This window comes from Perca fluviatilis, chromosome 2 (assembly GCF_010015445.1).
Source record: "Perca fluviatilis chromosome 2, GENO_Pfluv_1.0, whole genome shotgun sequence".
Classification (NCBI taxonomy): domain Eukaryota; kingdom Metazoa; phylum Chordata; class Actinopteri; order Perciformes; family Percidae; genus Perca; species Perca fluviatilis.
Window position 1 is genome coordinate 26334880 of NC_053113.1, and position 21471 is coordinate 26356350.

The 21471-nt window shown below is 38.1% G+C and overlaps 3 protein-coding genes across 7 annotated transcripts in view; 2 read left to right on the top strand and 1 right to left on the bottom strand.

Moving 5' to 3' along the window:
* Positions 1-2671: 2671 nt before the first annotated feature.
* Positions 2672-13305, bottom strand: gdpd1 (glycerophosphodiester phosphodiesterase domain containing 1). Of its 3 annotated transcripts, none has more exons than XM_039785444.1 (11): positions 13209-13305; positions 11682-11831; positions 10621-10663; positions 10145-10280; positions 9397-9442; positions 8805-8926; positions 8392-8481; positions 7974-8107; positions 3977-4036; positions 3533-3584; positions 2672-2885 (listed from the first exon to the last, which is right to left on the bottom strand). In XM_039785444.1, the coding sequence occupies exons 2-11, from the start codon at positions 11815-11817 to the stop codon at positions 2754-2756; spliced, it is 951 nt and encodes a 316-aa protein (XP_039641378.1). In that variant the 5' UTR covers positions 11818-11831; positions 13209-13305; the 3' UTR covers positions 2672-2753. The 3 variants fall into 3 exon arrangements, with proteins under 3 accessions (XP_039641378.1, XP_039641372.1, XP_039641368.1); XM_039785438.1 differs by having other exon boundaries at positions 13133-13245; XM_039785434.1 differs by having other exon boundaries at positions 13084-13220.
* Positions 7043-18066, top strand: LOC120548902 (ion channel TACAN-like). 3 transcript variants are annotated; one of them, XM_039785412.1, is made up of 13 exons: positions 7043-7291; positions 13222-14298; positions 14527-14645; positions 14873-14989; positions 15116-15175; positions 15349-15444; positions 15569-15658; positions 16151-16216; positions 16402-16463; positions 16543-16635; positions 16805-16869; positions 17159-17227; positions 17360-18066. In XM_039785412.1, the coding sequence occupies exons 2-13, from the start codon at positions 14230-14232 to the stop codon at positions 17471-17473; spliced, it is 1020 nt and encodes a 339-aa protein (XP_039641346.1). In that variant the 5' UTR covers positions 7043-7291; positions 13222-14229; the 3' UTR covers positions 17474-18066. The 3 variants fall into 3 exon arrangements, with proteins under 3 accessions (XP_039641346.1, XP_039641359.1, XP_039641353.1); XM_039785425.1 differs by having other exon boundaries at positions 14240-14298; XM_039785419.1 differs by lacking the exon at positions 7043-7291 and having other exon boundaries at positions 13236-13285; positions 14240-14298.
* Positions 18067-19794: 1728 nt separating this feature from the next.
* Positions 19795-21471, top strand: part of porb (P450 (cytochrome) oxidoreductase b) — a 44756-nt gene continuing 43079 nt past the window's right edge. Inside the window, exon 1 of the mRNA XM_039782315.1 lies at positions 19795-19916. The gene's annotated coding sequence lies outside the window, so the exon portion shown is untranslated. The remainder of the gene's footprint in view (positions 19917-21471) is intronic.

Consider the following 21471-nt stretch of genomic DNA (forward strand, 5'->3'; position numbering starts at 1 on the left):
GGCTTCTTTTCTTCGGTTTCTGTCCAGTGTCTGAGCAGCGTGATTTGGAACGTCTATATAATAAAACGTTATATAATATTTAAAAACACCGTGTCGCACCTGCTCATTATGAGTAGTGTGACAGTTGGAATATTCATTTCAAATCGTTTTCATTAAATTTTCAATAGAACACTGCTGAGGAACAATCACAGATTCATGTATGCTGTACGAATTGTATTGTCATTATGTTTTTATTATCCAAGACTAGTTGTATGCTGTTAAGCAGTGTTCATTTTTGAAAAACGCATTTTTTTTCAACTTGTAACATAGACCTTGGGTAAACAAGACAGTTACTATCACAACTGTGCCTCAAGGGAAAGTTCATATTTCTTACGGTTGCACCATCACAACACCGCTTTTTCAGTAAATGAAACGGTGGTTGGAACATTTCACTTCAATTGGTTATACTTTACTTGTCCGGTTAGAGAATCTTTGTTTACCTTTAACATGACAGGTCAAATAAAGCGCACATTTCGGAGGACTTGAACTATCTTGACAGCCAAATTGACGATCTTTGGCAGAAATCCCACTTAAATGACAGCTGTATCAGCCAATCAGCAAACTGATAAGGCATAGCAACACTGAGTTTATTGGTCCAGAGTAGAAGCGAGTGACCAATAATCATACTGAAAACTCACCTTTTTTTTTATTTTTTTTTACTTTTACTTTACTCTAAAATGTACACTACTAGCTACACGTGAGTGTAGCTTTATGAAAGAACATCAAATAGGGGAAGAGCAGAAAGACCCCACTGGTTCTTACAAAAATGAGTAAGAAGAATCTCTGCACGGATGGCATCATTAACTTTCCCCTTACAGTGAAAACTTCTTAAATTCCTCCAGTCTATAGCGCCATCTCCTGTCAGTCTGCAGGTGGTTACCAAATATTCATATAGAAATTGTCATATATTTGTTGTCCAGAATGGCCACAAACAACGTTAAAGCTGTTATAATACTATACATACACACCGCTCATCATAATTTTTGGTGTTTATTGATATTGATAAAAATGTACTTGTTGTATGTACTCATAATATCTTATCGAATCAAATGGCATACTCCATGTGGGATAAGGCACACAAACAACAAAGGTCCCACAAACTGGTTATGTCAAAGTCACAACACACATTATTATACAATATATGATTCAAACAACACAGCTTAACAAATATTCATTTAGACATGCAAACCAAATGTACACTCAGTACCGCCCAGGTAATGTAATCAAAATACTCTAGAGCATATTCATTAATGTAAGATCTGTAATATGATTGGTTGATCACAAATCTACAAAAAGTAATGATTTTGAATGTACAGGTGTTCCCAAAACAGAATATCAGTCATCAAACAAACACCTGTGCAGATTTCACTCATGACAAGATTCAGTGTTAGCATTAATACAAAATGCCAAACAACAAACTTAAGAAAATAAAACAGCAATATGGTTTTGCCTGTAAAATACCGAACATGATACAGTACATTCAACCAATACTACATTCATTTACACTTTTAAACGGTGACACCCACACAGGGATCACTAAAGAACAGATGCCTTTAATATATTTCAATTTCAAGTGACTACCATGAAGCAATCAATAAACATGTGTCAGTTCTTCCATATTTCCAATACACTTTAAAGCCTTTACATTAAAATACATTACAATCACATTAACCAAGGTGAAAAAGGTACAACTGTCATTACTAAAACAAACGAGACTAAGTTTGTTTTTGTGCAAAATGTCTCTCTTAGAATCTTTAATCAGGCATTTAATTTGATTCAAAGGGAAATCTAGAGACTAAGCAACTTCACATAAACATACAACAGATTGTCTTTAAAAAAACAACACATACAAACTTCGTTTTCTTTACGGAACAGTTGACAAGTCAGCCTAATGTGCCTTTGAATTGTAAATATTGAGCAGTGGCAGGACTGACCTCAGTACTCACACTGCTCATATGAAACTCGACGTAGCACAGGACTTGTGTCTGCACCCTGCAATTTATGACAAGTAGCACATTTGACTGCATGTGGCACATATACAAATATCTCAATGGCTTAGATTAATGTATTATTGCATATTCTAAGTGCGAGTCAGATTGTAAACAAAGAAAGAAAAAAAAAAGGCTGCTGATAAATTAACATCAAACTGCATCTGTGGGTGTTTTTACTAGCACAACACCTGAACCATAACTGTCATTTACTTGAGTTGAAAGCATTACAAAAAAAAAAGGTGTAAAAAAAAATATATATTTTCAAGTAAAAAGCTTGTTAATCTATTATGAAATTCAAGGCTGATAAGAACTACAAACACTATATTTCGATGGCCATTTTGTCTCATTTAAATAGACCTATTTAAAAAGATTGTGTGGTGTTAAATAGCTGTGTGATACCGATAGAAATCGCACACTGTAGTGTTGGTATGCGGGTATCTATTGGGGGAACACAAAACATCAAATCAAAGGAGATGATAATATATAGCAGATGTGGTGTCATTTAAGAGTATTTCATGTGATTAAAAAGATAGATTCTTGTGTCACCAGTACAACAACTGGTTCCTCAAACCAGTGCAGGATGCAGAGCAGGACGGAGTCCTGCTGGAATACATGCACTAAAAGTGGGTGCACTTGGGGGCTGGTTTGGCAGGTCAGTCAGGTTGAAGGATAAGCACTGGTGTGTGTGTGTGTGTGTGTGTGGTGTGTGGGGGGTTCAGGTCACTAGGGCTTTGAAATGCCATTCCTGTCCAAGAAGACTTTAAGCCTGGTGGGAAAATCTGTCATAACTCCCGTGGCTCCCAAGTCAAATGCCCTTTGGAAGTCCTCCTCGTCGTTGAGCACCCAAACGTACACCTGAAACCAGATGCAGGACTCCGTTAAGAACACACACACACACACACACACACACACACACACACACACACACACACACACACACACACACACACACACACACACACACACACACACACACACACACACACACACACACACACACACACACACACACACACACACACACACACACACATCACACATCACACATCACACATCACACATCACACATCACACATCACACATCACACAGCGGAGGGAGTCACACAATGATAAAGAATGTTTCTGTACTCTCAACAGCCATGTTAGCGGCCACTCTAGGCTATTTTTGGAACTTGTAGGAACTGTGGACATTTCCCAGTAACTGCTCTTAACTAAAAGACTAACTAAACACTGCAACAACTACAACAAACAGCTCTCAGCACGTAGGCTCCTTTTATACTATGGGAAGTTTTTCAGTCATTCTTGGAAGTAAAGGCAATAGAGGAAAAGTATTGATTTGAATACTATACTAAATTGACTTTATAGAGAAGTGGCCACTGGTCATTATTATGCCGACACACATTCAATCAATCAATCAATCAATCAATCAATCAATCAATATATAGATAGTGGTTTTCTCTTTTCTGAGAACTACTATAGAAGCTACATAACAATAGCTTTACCTGTATTCCCCTGGCAGTTAGATGCTCAAACAGAGCTTTCCTCATCAGCAAACTGCAAGAGAAAAGTAAATACTCATCTGCATGGGAAACAAGTATACTGTAGCAAAACTAGAGAAAGGTTTAGTTGCACAATTGTAAAGGTGTCATGGTCACACAGCAATGTATTATTTTGTAACAAGTTATCAGAATGTTTCCCAGTGTCCCTGTTCAACAAAGTATCAGCACTTCTCAAAAATACTAATTAAAAGTGTTCAAAAGAGAGAACTACTAAAAAGGTAGCCACACATAAAAACATAAATACAATGAAAGGCAATGAAAAAGCCCAGCTATACAGGTATCCAGATTTAAAGTAGTGAGCTACAAACACCCACAGATTCAGCCACTCGGACATTAAAATAAAGAGGATAATGGGATTTCAAATATTCAGACAAATTAGTGACTTACGTGTCTGCCAGCCAGGTGATGAATCGCTGACTCCTAGATAATCTGTTGGGATCCTTTAGTCTGCAAAATCACACCGATAGAAGTGTCAGAAAGTTACATCAAACTAATGTAGTTGCCACAGTCAGACTTGACAAAATGTCTTCTCAAATGTGGTAGGTGGTAGGAAATAGTCAATCACGGCTCTCACACTTTTGCATGACAGGTTATTGGAGTTGCAGAATGATCTGTACAGCTAAATTAACTCTGGTCCAGTACACCCCACAACAGCTGAAATACATTATAGGAAATTAAAGCAGGAGTAGGCAGTATATATTTGGCGTTATTGGGCAAAAATTCCATAATAACATTTCAGCATGTTTTAATTCAAGTGGTCTGAGGGAAAGCTTGACTTCTGCACCTCCGCTTGGCTCAGTTTTCAGGCTTTAGATAATCTAGCCCGTGATGGGAGATTTTGACCAATCACAGGTCATTTCAGAGAGAGAGAGAGAGTGTTACTATTGGCTATTCTAAACATCTGCATAGGTGACAAGGAGAGGGATATTCTGCCAGGTGATTTTGCTTACTACTTACTGCAGCTTCTAAAGTAGACTTAAATGAAGTAGGCTGGGAGAAAATGTTCACAACAAAATGATGAACAACAACTCTGAATCATGACATTAAACACAACAGATTTAGGACATATACATACAGTAAAACTGTAAGAGTGTTTGAGGGTGGGATTTGTATAAAGCAACTATTTAGTGCAACATAAATACTGTAGTAGCCTTTAGAGAAGTGTAATAAAGGAAATCATTTAACCCTTAAAAGACAATTCCGGCGCAAAATGAACCTAGTGGTTAATAACACGTGTACCTAGTCGACCGTTCTCTGGGATATGTTTTCATGATAATCAAATGTTTCTAGCGCGACCCGGTGATTAGCTTAATGCTAGGCATTTGGGGCACTGGTAGAGTAAAAAGAAATTGCTATTTTATACCACTAACAAGGCTAAAAATAGCGCCACACTTTCATGGTAGCATAATGAGGGTCCCTACATGTAAACCGAAGCATTGAGACTTTGTAAGTGTACAGACAGTTTATTAAAAAGATAGTTTATAAAAGACATTACCATCAGGTATACAGGCAATCGGCATCTTGGGAAAACAGTCACGATCGGTCGAACAACGAACACCGTGCAACCAGTAACCAGTGACATAGCTCAGGCAGGGCGTTCGTGATTCGACTGGTCATGTCTTTTTACTCTACCAGTGCCGCAAATGCCTAGCATTAAGCTAATCAGCGGTTTGTGCTAGTTTGTTTCAAGCTAGAGAAACATTTAATTACCATGAAAACATATCCCAGAGAACGGTTGACTAGTACACGTGTTATTAACCCCTAGGTTCATTTTATGCCGGAATTGTCCTTTAAAAAGGTTCCATGACGTGCTGCTCTTTGGATGCTTTTCTATAGACCTTAGTGGTCCCCTAATACTGTATACTGTACTGTATGAGAAGGGGGGGGGGCAACGTGGAGGGTGGGGGTGTGGCCTTGACCAACTGCACTTTTCACGTTTGAAAGCCATGATGTCTCTCTCTCATGGGCGGGCCAAATTCTCTGGGCGGGCAAAACAGAGAAAGGGAGGTAACCTTGCTCCTTATGACCTCATAAGGAGCAAGATTCCAGATCGGCCCATCTGAGCTTTCATTTTCTCAAAGACAGAGCAGGATACCCAGGGCTCGGTTTACACCTATCGCCATTTCTAGCCACTGGGGGACCATAGGCAGGCTGGGGGAACTCATTAATGTTAAAAAACCTCAAAGTGAAATGTTCATGCCATGGGACCTTTAATGAATTTCTGGCACATATCATCTTCTCTATGACCCCGATCCGTTATGATCCACTAATTTACACTCTCATAGGCAACGGGTGTGAAGGTTTCCTTTAATGACTTCATTAGTGACTGAGATCATCTTTCAAACAGTTGTGCCCCAGATAACAGAGACAGAAAGGACAATGGAATGTTCACAAGAATGAACAAAGTGAAGTGGGTACACCTGAGCCAAGGAAGTCAGGTACCTCTTGCAATTAATAAATACCTCAATTAAAAAAATAAAAGTACTATAGCTGTCAGTTTAACGCGTTAACGGCGTTAACGCAAACCCATTTTTACGGCGTACATTTTTTTTATTGCGAGATTAACGTTCTTTTTGGCCTAGCAAACTTTGTAGTTTTCTTCACATGCTGTTGCAACAACTGGCAACATTAAAACAACTAAAACACCACACCGGATCTAGCTAGACCAGAAACAAAACAGGCACGCTGCACACACTTGTTTGGGCTTGCGAGCCGACAAAAGAGTAGTAGGCTAATGTTAAGTTTTGAGTGGATGGCGAGTGCGAGACGCCGAAATGGATCCCAATAAGATGCTGAATGTTGCCAAATGGTTCCATTGTCAAGACCAAAGTGATCTGTGTGTTTTGTTGTTGTGAACTGCGCTATCATCGCAGCATGTCCAGTCTGAAATACCACTTGATGGCCAAGCACACAGCTGATGCGAATTCTCCGCCTCCTCGTCAAAGCCAGGCGACAAAAGCAAAAAGCAAGCCAATCCACTTTTCCATGTTGATAAGAGCATTAAAATGAAAAAAAAATAAAAAAGAAATGGGACAAAAAGAAATCAAGGGACATTTAGAATAGATAAAAATGTGCGATTAATTGCGAGTTAACTGACATTAATGCAATTATTCGCGATTACATATTTTAATCGTTTGACAGCACTAAAAAGTACATTTAATTAAAGAAAACAAAGTAAAGTCAGTGAGTAACCTTTAAAAATTCACATCAAGCCAACTTTCTGACCTCAGGAGGAAATAAACTATGCCACACAAACAATTCTAAGGGCAAGGTCCACTTACTGGAAAATGTCCAGGCTTTTATCAGTAGACAGAGTTGGCTTGTACAGTTTAGTCTGAAACTTCACGGTCACGTGGTAACCCCGCTTTCTCTGTTCAAGGTTTGTCCCTGGTGTCTGATGTAATGTAGACTGGCTCAACGAATGCACATTGCTGGAATGAAGCCTGACATCCCCTCTGTCCCTCCCCTCTCGACATCTCTGCTATCGGGGCTTAGCGGTGCCCAGGACAGTTGTGATTAGTTTAAAGAAGTACAAAAGAAGCCAGATTTTTTTTTTTTCCCTATCTCAGAATAGATAGGTGGTGTAGCCAGATCGTACTCCAGCGCTGACACAACGCTGTGGAGATAGGTCTGGCTATGTGAGACTAGATTTTTTTCCAGGGTCCATTTTTTAAAACTATAAATGGAGATCAAATTGAAGCGGTAAGAGAACAATTTTCTCTGCTAATATCTGAGTGGCAGCTAAAACCAATTGCCAATGTCAAATTTGCCTTTTTAGGTAAGATTTTAAACTAGAAATTTGTGATATTTGTGATTGTTTTTCTGAAACACAGCACTTTGGTTCAAGGTTCAGGGTTCACTATTGGTCATGTGCACAACAATAACAGAGGTAGTCGTTGAAAATCTTAGGCCTTAGGCACCTCCAACAATGCTCATTAAAGTAAAAACAAAATCTGGAGTAGGTTTCTTCCTCTTTATTTTATAGAGTTTGGGGCAGAATTACAGTTTAATCCTGCGGCTTCCTAAAACCTATTACACTCTGTCATATAGAGGCCATTTTTGAATGACTCCTATTTTGAGACTTGAGCCACAGTAAAGGGGAAAATAATACTTACCCCTGTGAAACAGACCTCAAACTATTGACCTACTGCTATCAAATGTTGTGTACCTGTATACTGATCACCTCTGGTGGAGTGTAGTGCTACTGTTGTATCTTTCTGACAAACTAGAAAAAAAGTTTATAAAGGTTGAAACTTGTGTACTATTTGAAAAAAAGACATTAAAATTTTTTTCCTTAAAACTATTTTTTTCCCAAAACTCTATGAGTACATCTCTTTTTTATATTTGATCCTATTTGTATTTGTGTGTGTGTGTGTATACCTACTTGGTGAGAATAGAGGGCATGGGGATCTCCAGAAACTGCTCCTTGAGGGGAACGAAGGGCAGTAGGCCGGTGTAGAAGAGACCTAACAGCTGCAATACTCTGGGAAGGCTGAACAAAATTGGAATTTGCGGGTTCTGCAAAACACAAGCATACAATCAGGATTCATGGTCAATTCCCTTCAATTCAGTCACTACTGGTGATAAGTGATGTCTGTAATGTACTCTACAGTGAGTAACCAATAGTATATACTATTGAAAAGTGCAGTTCCTGGTTTCTGTGGCACCTTATCCATGCCAATATAAGGCCTACTAGATAAAAATAATACTATTACTGGAAGCAATTGTTTTTTAAGATAGACTGACTCCATGAACTGACTGGACTGAAGGTAAACTGAACTTCACATTTAATGTAAGTGTACCTCTTTGTAACACTTCTTTACAATCTGGTTGCTGGCGTTGCCCCAGACAGTCAGATGCTCTCTGTCATACTTAACAACCAGCTCAGATACCTGCCAAGATTTTAAAAAAAATTCTTATTACAAAAACTCCATAAAACACATGGTACACAGGTGTGAAACATGACTCAGAAATGTTAGGTTGACACACACACACACACACACACACACACACACACACACACACACACACACACACACACACACACACACACACACACACACACACACACACACACACACACACACACACACACACACACACACACACACACACAAACACACACACACACACACACAAACACACACACACAAACACACACACACACAAACACACACACACACACACACACACACACACACACACACACACACACCTTCTTGATGAGCATGTCGTTGTTGACCTTGATGTCAATGTTGACAGGAGTATTGGGAAATGCATCAAAAACGTCCCTGAGGAGAGGGATGCGTTTGTCCTCACCCCCCTCACAGAAATACTCTGCACAGACAAAGACAAGTTGAAAAACACAGTCCACTTCAGATTATACTTAATATGGCGGGTGGTGGTCATGTTGGCCCAAGTGTATTCATCATTTCAACTGTGGCCAACAGCGTGTAAAATATAAAAATATATTATCTATCAAATAGGGCTGGGTATGGGACGAGGCATTTTTCGATACTCGATACTTTAGAGGCAATTTGGACGGTGCCTAAAAAAAAAGTACTGAATTTGGTACCAAGCCCTACTATCAAAAGTCAACTAAATTGTCATTTTAAAAGCTGTGGCAGATTAAGTGATCCATTAATGAATGGCGAACTTTAAATAAACACAATATTTGTGTATTTGTTCCTATACACAAACACGCATCACTGAAAACTGAGGAAGACACTGACTACTGATGTAGCTGATATTCATCTGTATGTGGTGCTCTGTAGTAATTACAGCAGTCGCGGGTATGTGATGCTCACCTCTCTGAAAAGTTACACCCAGCTTGCAGAGGTATGGAGGGAGCTCCTGCAAAGAGCACACAGCAGTCAGTGGTGAACAGACAAGAAAGACAGCCTATAGACGGAGTCTGCAAGGTCAGGTCATATCCAGAGGTGGCGTGATGGTGGCATCACGCCATTAATGACAGTCGATATAACAGAGACAGTAAGGCAAGAACACTTTTAAGCAAATTTGTGTAAATGACATGAATCTTCAGTTACACAAATATCAATTTGGTATCAAATTATTTAAGGCTCCTCAGGAAAACAAAGATCTTTGTTTCATTATACATTTCAATTGTAGGCCATCAAAGATGTGTAAAACAGAACAGAGCAGAGTGAACAGCAATGAATCAACTGACTCTGACTTGACTGTTTTGATCAGGCAGAAGTTCATCTTGTGATACACCAAGTGACTTGGTGTACCTCACCTGATCAAGGCACATGATCCATCATACCTCATTTACAAAAGTAAAGGCCCTGTGGAGTCCCTGCCTTTGTGTGCACCTTGCAGCATATCGTGGCGTGTTACCAAACACAAAAAGGGACTCACTCATAGAAAAATTGCTCCATAGTGGTACTAACCTTTTCAATGTTTTTCCATAATTACAATTAAAAATTCTAAAGGAAAAGGAAAAGGGAATGCCAAACAATTCATAGAGCTGGAAAGGAGATAGTTATTTATCTGTCAGATTTAGAAATGGGATGATATTGCAGACTAGTAACTCACAGCGTAGGACATGTCAGAGATGAGGGAGTTGATGCCAGAGACCCTCTGCAAGCTGGCATCGTGGGACACCACTATCTGTTCATCTTTCGTCAGGTGGCAGTCCAACTCCAGCATGTCTGTGCCAAGATCCACAGCGCTGCAAGGACCAACACACTTTATCACTATACCTGGGAGATTCCATTGACTTTACACAGTTGTAATTGAAAACACATTCAATATAATCATAAAGCAGTTCACTTCGCATGCCATTATCTGATTGATTATCAGAAACAACCGCAGCAGTATATCATCTAAGGCTTTGACATAATCAACCATAAGGCATCATTGCCTGTGTGCTCAAGAGTGGATAAACAGGCAGACAAAACAAACAGTGGTCACAAACAAAGCTTAGATGACAAGTACAATCACCAGTTATGTTTCACACATACACACAAAAATCAAAGCGCTTTGTCATTGTGACTAAGGTTTCTACTCACTGCTTGAAAGCTGCCATGGTGTTTTCCAGGTTTTCACCTGCTCCTGCAATTACAAAATTAAACACTAAGCGTGTTACATTATTTTCTTTATTTTTGCATTACTGTCGAACCCACAGCTGGAACATTTCCCTCGCCTTACTGAAGCATATCAGACAATAAACAAAAACAGAAGAAACCACTGTCTGATGGAAGCACAGTAATAAATACACTGCAATATAATTAAAGGTCTCCTGACATGGTGCTCTTTGGATGCTTTTATATAGACCTTAGTGGTCCCCTAATACTGTATCTGAAATCTCTTTCCCGAAATTCAGCCTTGGTGCAGAATTACAGCCACTAGAGCCAGTCCCACAATGAGCTTTCCTTAGGATGTGCCATTTCTGTGTCTGTAGCTATTGAGGAGGAGAGGGGGGCAAGGTGGAGGGTGGGGGGTGTGGCCTTGACCAACTGCAGGAAGTTAGAGCAGGATACCCAGGGCTCGGTTTACACCTACCACCATTTCTAGCCAATGTGGGACCATAGGCAGCCTAAGGGAACGTATATTAATGTTAAAAAAACTCAAAGTGAAATTTTCATGCCATGGGACCTTTAAAACCATGCAGATAGATACTGTATATAACAAAATGGTACCAACCTAACCAGAGGAGGATAAAGTAGCCAAACACTCAAAAGTAGGCCTATTCTTACCTTGAGTTAGAGTAAGAAAATAACTCATTAGGAAAAACGTATACATACTCATCACTTAATTATTATCACAACAATGTCACAACTGTCCAAATATGATTATGATCATACTGTATTCAGACATTGTAAAAGTGTAGCTACAGCCGAATGGGCCAAGACGTGAGCATTAACCTCTAGATGGAAATTACGCTCATCATCTTTATATACAAAATCACTTCCTGAAAAATAAGTATGCTAACTATTGGAAAAATAGATTGCAAATTCTGTGAGGAGCTGGGGATAACTTGCCATGCACCCTTTTTTACTTTTTTGAGAGAAAGAAAATAAAAATTCAAACATGATAAATGCTAAAACAACAATGAGTGGAGCGGACTCACCTCCACGATGGGAAATGTGCCTGCTGATAAAAGTCTCTCGCTTCTTCCGGTACAAAAGATTTGGGCATTTCAGCAGCAGGGCAGAGGTGAGCACATAGCCCGTTACAGTCGACAGGACATACACAGCAGCACACATCTCCTATCAGTCGGCTGGAAAACAAACACAACTCACATATCTACGTTGAAGAATTCAATAAACTCTCACAGTACAGGCCAAAAGTTTGGACACACCTTCTCATTCAATGCGTTTCCTTTTATTTTTTTATGATTATTTACATTGTAGATTCTCACTGAAGGCATCAAAACTATGAATGAACACATATGGAATTATGTACAAACTTGTGTACAACACTTATGTAAAAAGTGTGAAATAACTGAAAACATGTTTTATATTTTAGATTCTTCAAAGTAGCCACCATTTGCTTTTTTTTTATTAATAAGGGAAAAAATTTCACTAATTAACTCTGACAAAGCACACCTGTGAAGTGAAAACCATTTCAGGTGACTACCTCATGAAGCTCATTGAGAGAACACCAAGGGTTTGCAGCGCTATCAAAAAAGCAAAGGGTGGCTACTTTGAATAATCTAAAATATAAGACATGTTTTCAGTTATTTCACACTTTTTTGTTAAGTACATAATTCGATATGTGTCCATTCATAGTTTTGATGCCTTCATTGAGAATCTACAATGTAAATAGTCATGAAAATAAAGGAAACGCATTGAATGAGAAGGTGTGTCCAAACTTTTGGCCTGAACTGTGTGTGTGTGTGTGTGTGTGTGTGTGTATATATTTATGTATGTATATATTTATGTATGTATGTATGTATGTATGTATGTATGTATGTGTATATATATATATATATATATAAATAAATGTACATAATCATGTCTCGCAAGTGAGAAACTATACCCAGAATAATTCATACTTCACACATTGTATTTGTAAATTTTTTACAGTCTATGGAATTTTCATATTAGGTAGGCTAACTCTTTTTTTCTTAATATTTCGACACAATTCTTCTTGACTTGCTTTCGATCAATATCGCTCTGGCTCGCACTCTGGTAAACATTTTGTATGATCAATTCATTTATAGAAATAGGGGCAATAGTGTAGAAACACAAACATTTTTCCACATATCTTTTCTTTTTTCCATACACTTATCAAACCTGGATATTAAATCAAATTCCATACTTTTCCATAGGAACCCTGTTTATTTTAACTGTCTACTCTGTATATTATACAATAATATATTAACTACATCATATTTAGGACATCCTTTCTCTTTAACAATACACAGTTGCAACAACTGTTAACTGACAATGTTAACTAGCTTAAAGACGATAGCGTTACTTACTAGCTAAATAAGGCTAACCTTAGCTGAGCTGGGATCGAAATCTTACCTTTTCATCAAACTGTTTTGGTTTTCTTTCTTTCTTTGTGTTGACTAACCTGGCTAGTCGTTGGTGTCCAGAAATCTTTACGGAGAGCTAAGTTACTTTTGATGAAAGTAAACTGATGAACTGACCTCTCCTCTACAGCTCCAGCGAGCTCTACACCTTCCAGCTGTCTCACACGAAGCATTCACCTGCCGCTGTCACAGACGTAAATATCCGCTGTCAGCTGAATGCGCATGCGCATTGGGACTTCCGCCTAAATACTTCAGAATAAAAGCGACATTTCGGCAAATATTGAACAAAATTAATTTTATTTCTGTGTATATACATCACATTCCAGTAGAAGTAGGCTATATAGCAACAATAGTATTTTGACATTGAAAAATTACTGACACTTTTTATTTGTTTGTCAGTCTAACAAAAGAACATGAAGTTGAAATGACAGCTTCTTTAAGATCAGGTTATAGAAAAATGGTTTGAATGCCACTTACATACTGTATGTTACCATGTACAGTCTATATATATTACACACCTGTACTTACTGCATATAGCCTACCTGTACCTGTGCAAACCTTTGTAGATACATAGTTATTGATATCCTCAATGACCATTTACATCTCAGAATTAGCACTACTGATAGAAGACATTGTACAGCACCAGACCTGCACTAACCATACAGCAGGGCTCTGTACATTATATATAGGCTACTATGTTTAGTTTCTAGCCAAGATTTTAGGTATTCATGTTTTTGAAATGTAATTTTGTTATCTACCTCTTTGAGTGTCATGCTGTGTGAGTGACACAAATTATGCTGAAAGATAAAATATGCACAAAAGCACTAGTTAACAGGGAGCTGGGTGAACCATGGCAAAGGTAGCCCTCTAGGCTTTGCATTGTATGTAATATAATCAATAATTGCCTGTAGCTGTGTGAGTGATAACTGAACAATGTGATAACCAGAGAATGTCCACAGAACAATGTCGAAGTTCAAATCTTTCATTTACACCAGTCAAAGTTCACTTTATGCAATAAACCATCCATGGGGATGTGATACACACCCTAAAGAGAAACACTTAGCACTATGTGCAAGTCATTTCTTGGTGGTTAAACAATTCTTTGCTGTCAGTGTGTGAAATATAAAGTATTCACAAAATGCCTCAAGGTTTAGGAGTCGTTCTGGAGGAGTGGAAATGTCTGGATAAGGAATATCAACAACTTCAGGTAAGAAACGGACCAGCTGACACTATCTGATTATTCACATTGATCAGTTGTACAAATCATGCTTAACATACTGTTTGCTTGCTATTGTGTTAATCAAACCACATGAAGAAATGTTTTTGAAATCTCTCTTGTAAAACCGCCATATGTCAGCAATCCGAAAAAGTTGAAAAAGTTGAAATGCTCCTTGTAAGCTACATTTATCACATTACCCATGTTCTTCTCATCAAGGAGACACACAGAATGTACTTACAGAAGCTGGATGAAATTTCCAAACTACAAAACAACTGCTCTTCCTCCATTTCCAGTCAGCGCAAAAGGCTGAAGGAGGTGTCCCACCTAGTGGAAAAGTACGTTTACACACAAAGAAATTTGCATGGACACAGGTTTATAGTAACATCCACAGATAAATACATACATACACACACATATACAGCACATAGATCCACTGGGTGAAAGAAAGGCTTACTGATATGGACAAAGTGCACCCCTCTCAGTTCAACAACTACAACCAAACAAACATGTTATGTTGTGTCAATGATATAGACCTATCTTTTGTACTTGTATCATCCATCAGATGCAGCAAAGGAGCATCAGAAGAAGACGCTAAAACCTTGGATGAAATAAATGAGAAGATAAAGATGCAACCAAATGCTTTCTCTGAAATGGAAGCTTTCCTTCCAAAAAAAAACGGGTGATGACTTCTATTAAAAAATACAAGTTGATGTTATTGATTTGATTGAAATACAAAAAAACTGATTAATTTATTACCTTATATAAAGTTACATAAGATAAATAATATGATTCATTCAAATTGCAGGTTGTACCTCAGTCTGGTTCTTGGACATGTGAATGTCACTCTTCTCAGCAAGCAGTCAAAGTAAGCAAGAAATTTCACAGCCAGCACACAACTTGAAATACTCACTTTTAATGAATATTGAAAAGAGTCCTTATTTCCCAAAACCAAACACTTTCTTGGCCAATTTCATTAGTTATTTAAAAAAAAAACGTTGCACTGCATATTGAGATCCATATTTGTCACATCCTTGTCAGATTTGCGTACAAAGATGAATACGAGAAGTTCAAGCTGTACCACACAGTCCTCCTGATGCTGTTCTCTTTCATATGCTATTTCTTTGTGAGCTACAGGTATGCATCAGCATATCGCACATCACAGCTGCTCCATCCTTGTCAGTTACAATGAGTATATTACATGGACACTGCATGTACTGTATGTTTAAATCAAGCACTTGTCTTATGTCCCTGACTTAAGATTCCTTGATGCAATCCTCAATTTCCTGCTGGTGTGGTACTATTGTACATTAACCATCAGGGAAAGTATCCTCATCACCAATGGCTCCAGGTCAGCCCTACCACTCTTACAACCATCCTACCAAAATAATAATCTCTAAATAAAACATATTGATAGCTCTCTGACCTTTCACTTTTTACATTATTAAAGGCTGCTAGTCAGCATTGCTCAACAAATCTCCTTCTTTAAAGGTGCAGTAGGTAAGACTTATAAAACTAACTTTCTGTCATATTTGCTGAAACTGACCCCATGTTTGAGTAGAACTACATCAAGCAGGTAATTCTAAATAGTCTTAATAAATGCCTGTTAATCACTGCTCATGCACACACATTCATTCTCCCTTGTGGGGGGAGGGGCATGGGATACTGTTTTGGGCTTTAGCGGAAAGGGGGGAGGGACTGAGAAGTTGTCGATGTTCACATTTTTTGGCTAAATCCTGGATCTTTGCAATCCTACCTACGGCACCTTTAAGCAAATCAGTTTAACAAAGTGTTAAAACATATAATCTAAATATCTAATAATAACATGTATCCTGCATCATAGAATCAAAGGCTGGTGGGTTTTTCATCACTACATCTCAGCTTTTTTGTCCGGTGTAATGCTGACATGGTGAGTAGAGGAAGATAAAAACCAGATTAAGCAGATTTGAAACTCTATCTAACACAAGAGAAAATGTAATTAATATGATGCTTGCCAGTGATTCTTATCCACACCTATTTTTGTTCCTGCCATTGAAAAATACATACATTAAATTGCAGATTTTCTATGTAACACATTTCCCTTTCACACCGAAGGCCAGATGGGAATCCGTACAAGATATTCAGGAACCAGTTCCTTGCCTACTCCTTGTATCAAAGTAAGGTCAAAGTACTTGAAATAACTTTTATAAATCAAATCAAAGCCTGATCCGTGTTTCTTTTATTTGGAACTCACAGGTTTAGTTCAGTGTCTGCAGTGCTATTATCAAAGTGGATGTCTGTACAGGCTTCGAGCCCTGGGAGAAAGACACAACATGGATCTAACCGTGGGTGAGATACTGTGACTCGCCAAGGACACAGAATACAGAATACAGAAACACAGTCAGACATCTCATAATTCAATATTTGGTGAAGATTTTAAGTTTTGAATGACAATGGGCATGTCTGTGGCTCCTCCTCCATTGTCATTGCTGTAATAAAGATGTGCTTTCTGTTATAGAGGGATTTCAGTCGTGGATGTGGAAAGGGCTGACGTTTCTGTTGCCCTTCCTGTTTTTTGGTCATGTGAGTACAGCCTGTGACACTGGATAATTCGCAACAGCACTTGAGAAATGCCCTCTAACTACTGCTCAAAAATCATGCTTTGTCATGGTTTAGACTGGATGACAGAAAAGCTGATTAAAAATGCTGATGTCATTCTAGACATAATATTATATTGTGCGTTTAGGCATGATTGGAAACAATGTTTAGGCTTTCGGTGAATTTAATAGTGTCTGTGTTTGCACAGCTGCAAACTACTATATATTAACTTTTTACAAAACAAATCCTTAAGTCCTCATGTTTTGTCTTGTAGTTCTGGCAGCTCTTCAATAGCCTCTCTCTCTTCCGAATGGCTCAGCTCTCAGACTGTAAAGAATGGCAGGTCAGATCAACAATCACCCAAGTTGTATTATTACACCCTGTTTTATAACAGTTTTTTAACAGTTAAAGATGTGCTGAATTAAAGCTATTATGCTTACTCACATATTGTTCTCTATTATCCATGTGATGTCAGGTATTGATGTGTGGCCTCTGCTTCCTTATTCTGTTCATGGGAAACTTCTTCACCACTGTTGCTGTGGTCCGTCACAAGGTCAATAGCAGGAATCAGAAACCAAAGAGTATGTGATGAATACTATAATGAAATCAGAATCAGATTTATTGCCAAGCAAGTTTGCACTTGCAAGGAATTTGCCTTGGTGTATTAGGTTCAGACAGTAAACAATAAACAGAGCAAAGTAATGTTACAGTCAAGAACATCAATGCAGAATAGATATATTACAAAAACATGTCTACAAAAAAACTGTCTCACATGCTTCTCTTCAAATTAAAAGCTCACATCATCATTATTGTCGACTTTAACATTATTTAATGCTATTATGCTATCAAATTATGGCTATTGTTACAAAACATGTACAGTATAAACATAATTGTTAAAAAAATGTTTTATGTTTAATCAATCACCATTAAAAGGTAAATTATCCTCCACAAAACCTCTACTGTATGTTCTTGTCTTTGCATAAAATGACTCTGAGGATAAACAATGAATAAAAGGCCACACATTACAGACATGCAAGCCTCTGTGAAGCTGGGATTTTTGTTGTACTTTTACATACTTTGTGCTTTTATATGTGTCTGAATATGTTTGCAGCCCATTATTCAAGTATTTCTATGTATTTGAGGAAAAGTTGGGCATGTAAATTCTGAGTTTCCCTGCATGGATTAAAAATATATACATCTCATTCTATCTTATTATGTTACATTGGTCAATTACATGTACTTCCTCCCTGTGTTTAAATACAAAACGCAGCTTTAACTGAAGATAGAACCAACGGGGAAATGTAACTTAATACATTTACTCATGTATTTTAGCCCATTTAGGTACAGTTAAAAAAGTGCAGTTTTAAAGTACTTATATGTATTACTTGAGTATTTTCATTTACTGTTACTTTCAGTGGTGTAGTCTACGTGATAGGCAGGTATACTCACTAAGAAAGCTCTAGGATTTATATACCCACTTAAAAATGCGCAATGACATACAACAACATACTTTAGATCATATTTTTGACATATTTTGAATTGTCATGTGTTTTTTTTTTTGCATAGACTAAATAAAGGTATTTCAGATGTGAATTGGTGCATAAAAGTGTATCAAAATGCAGGAAATGATGTCATTGACGCTTAAAATTTCCCTGGGGGAGGACACCCAGACCCCACCCCCCCTAAGTCCCATTCTGGCCCATACATACAGTACAGTATACCCACTACAATACATTAGACTACACCACTGGTTACTTTACACTTCTACTCCACTACATTACAGGGGATTTTATTTTTGCATATTACAAAATTCCCTGATGATCTTATAAAATTTGATTCATTGTTATAGATTAAACTGCCCAGCAGTCTAAAGTAATAAACTTAGCTCTGTCTGCTACTACAACATTCAAATCAGAAATAATAATCAAATATTGTACAATATAACACTGACAGGCAGTGGTTGCAATAATTAGCAATAACTTGTACTTAAACTATCAAAAGTAAAAGTACTCATAATGCAGAGTTACCCATGTCAGTGTTATATTACTGTGTATTATTGCATTATTGCTATTGCTGTATTAATATGTTAGGAGTACTTTAATAACTAAAATCTGAAATACAAATTAAACTAAAACTAAAAATTAGGAACATACTCAAAATACATACAACGACAGAACATAATTTTCTGTACATGGTAAGTGCAAGTCCAGTACTGAACAGAATATTGTCTTGTATTGATATGGAAAAGTGATTGATTTGATTTGCATTGCATTGCATGAGCATTGGGAATAATTACAATGAATCTATACACACACACACAGTTAAAATGAAAATACTTAAGTAAAGTTCAAGTACAATTTTACTTAATATAGTACTTGCTGTACCTATTACTTTCCAGCACTGCTGACAGGGGTCGTTCTGCTCCCAATGTATTTAAGTACATTTTGGGGATAATAGTTTTAAACTTTTGCTTAAAACTTTGAATGCATGACTTTTACTTATAAATTAATATGTTTTGGCATTGCTACCTTCTTAAATAATCTGAATTATTCTTCCACCATGAGCATGCAGGCAGAGAACCATACAGGTTGTTGGGCTATGTAACATGTGTCCTTGGCACTGTGAAAATAAACCCTATAAATTGAGGAAGACACTTTTCATGGGTCTGTTGTGCTGTCTGGTTGGATTACATAACCATGACTTTGGCCTGCTGCACCTAACCTCGAGAGTTCGTTAGCACAGTGAAATTAGGTAATGCCATTGTAGACCGTGCCAAATTGAGACAAACAAATAAACAAGCTTAATTTGAGCATACAATTTATACAGAGACGTCTCTTTAAAATACAAACATCTGCAGCTTCTATATAAATGAAACCATGTCTGGATTAGAATTATTTTCCGTTGAAAATGCAAGAGGCCACACCCGCTGCCAGGATGGAGTTGGTTTGATCCTACTGACGTAAAGTATTCTTCCTTGTTCAGCGCAAGGAACCTAAAATCCAGTGTGAGCCTGACAAAGAGGGAAGGCGAAGGTAAGCACCAAACCTACGTCGAGTTTTTAGTCTGTGGTAGTCTGCGGGAATTACACGTCAGCGTAGGATTCACACCGAAACTAGAAACTTAAAATACAGTAAATGTTTTCATTGAAACATTACTGACTGACGTTACTGATTCCAGTGTTACGCAAACTGTGGCTAACTTTTATATCTTTGTGGAGCAAGTCATTTCCTTGGCATGTATAGTTTAAAATATAAGCTTTGCACACATTAGACCACACCGTTTAGTCTGTTGAGTTAAGATGTGTTTTTTCTTTACAGTGTATGTTTTCAGGTAGTGTTGTCACGTTCCAGGGAATAGTCATGGCCCTTTACTCCTTTTCCGCTGGCTAACGTTATCATCTTAAATTCCTTCGTTTTATTTCACCGCGAGCGTTATTTTCTAAACGGGAAACATCGGCTATAACGTTAGCTTCTTTTAAAACAAATTAAACTGGTGTCTACATTACATGTGCAACTTTCATAGACGCTGTGCCACTTCTTCGAGTGTTAACGTTACATAATTATTTGCTTTAAGCAGAAGAGGTGAATTGTCAGAATGACCTCTTGTAAACCTTGTCGATTTCTGATTCTATTGGTCATTCAACCCCCCCCCCCCCGTGACAGCTATTGAAGCTTTCCCCTTGGCTTTATTGGCGACTAACCAAAGTCTCACATGATTTTTGAGTAGAACATTGTTGGGCAGTCCACGCCAAGAACCATAACTATAACGATATGAGCCACACTGTTGGACGATAACGTTCTGTAAACAGCGACGTCAAGCACGCACTGCACGCTTCAATAATACACTAACGCAGCAGACGTGTACGATTACAGGAATGTCGGTAGTAATATCCTACATATTCGTGAGTTCAGGTACATTTTATGAACCAAAAAAAGGCTACCGGACGGCGGTCCCTGGGGCGCCCGACACCGCTGCCCGTCTCTAGGCAACAGCGGGCGCACAGAGCTCCAGGGAGCCGGGGAGATGTGTGCAGAGCACCGGAACAAAAACACCGACAGTATGATAATAACATCCAAACACAGGATTCACTCTCCGTGCTTTCTGTGACATGAGTAATACTTTCAAAGTAGCCTACTACTGTTTCAAAATACACAGAACTAAAGGATCGTAGCCCCGCCAAGTGTTAAAGTCACGCCACTGACCAGCTGTGTGGAACAAATCTCTCTACAGCATGTAGTTAGGTTTGTCTGTTATTGTTACTATAGCTACCTGTAGCTTATTACAAAGAGTATGTCCAAACTTTTCACTGGTAATGTACATATAGGGCTGGGCGGTGCTCTCACAAAATATTTACACAATGAGAGTTTTGATAAATAATCCTCAGTAATGTGGATATAATGACTAAGTGGGTAAAGGCAAATAATAGAACAGTTGCAACAGTCTGGTAAGTTCAGAAAATGACTTTACTGTAATGTAGCCTTTAAAACCAGGAAAAGACAACACTCATGCCATATATTACGATATCCAAAATCTAAGATGATATCTAGTCTCATATCACGATATCGATATAATATCGATATATTGCCC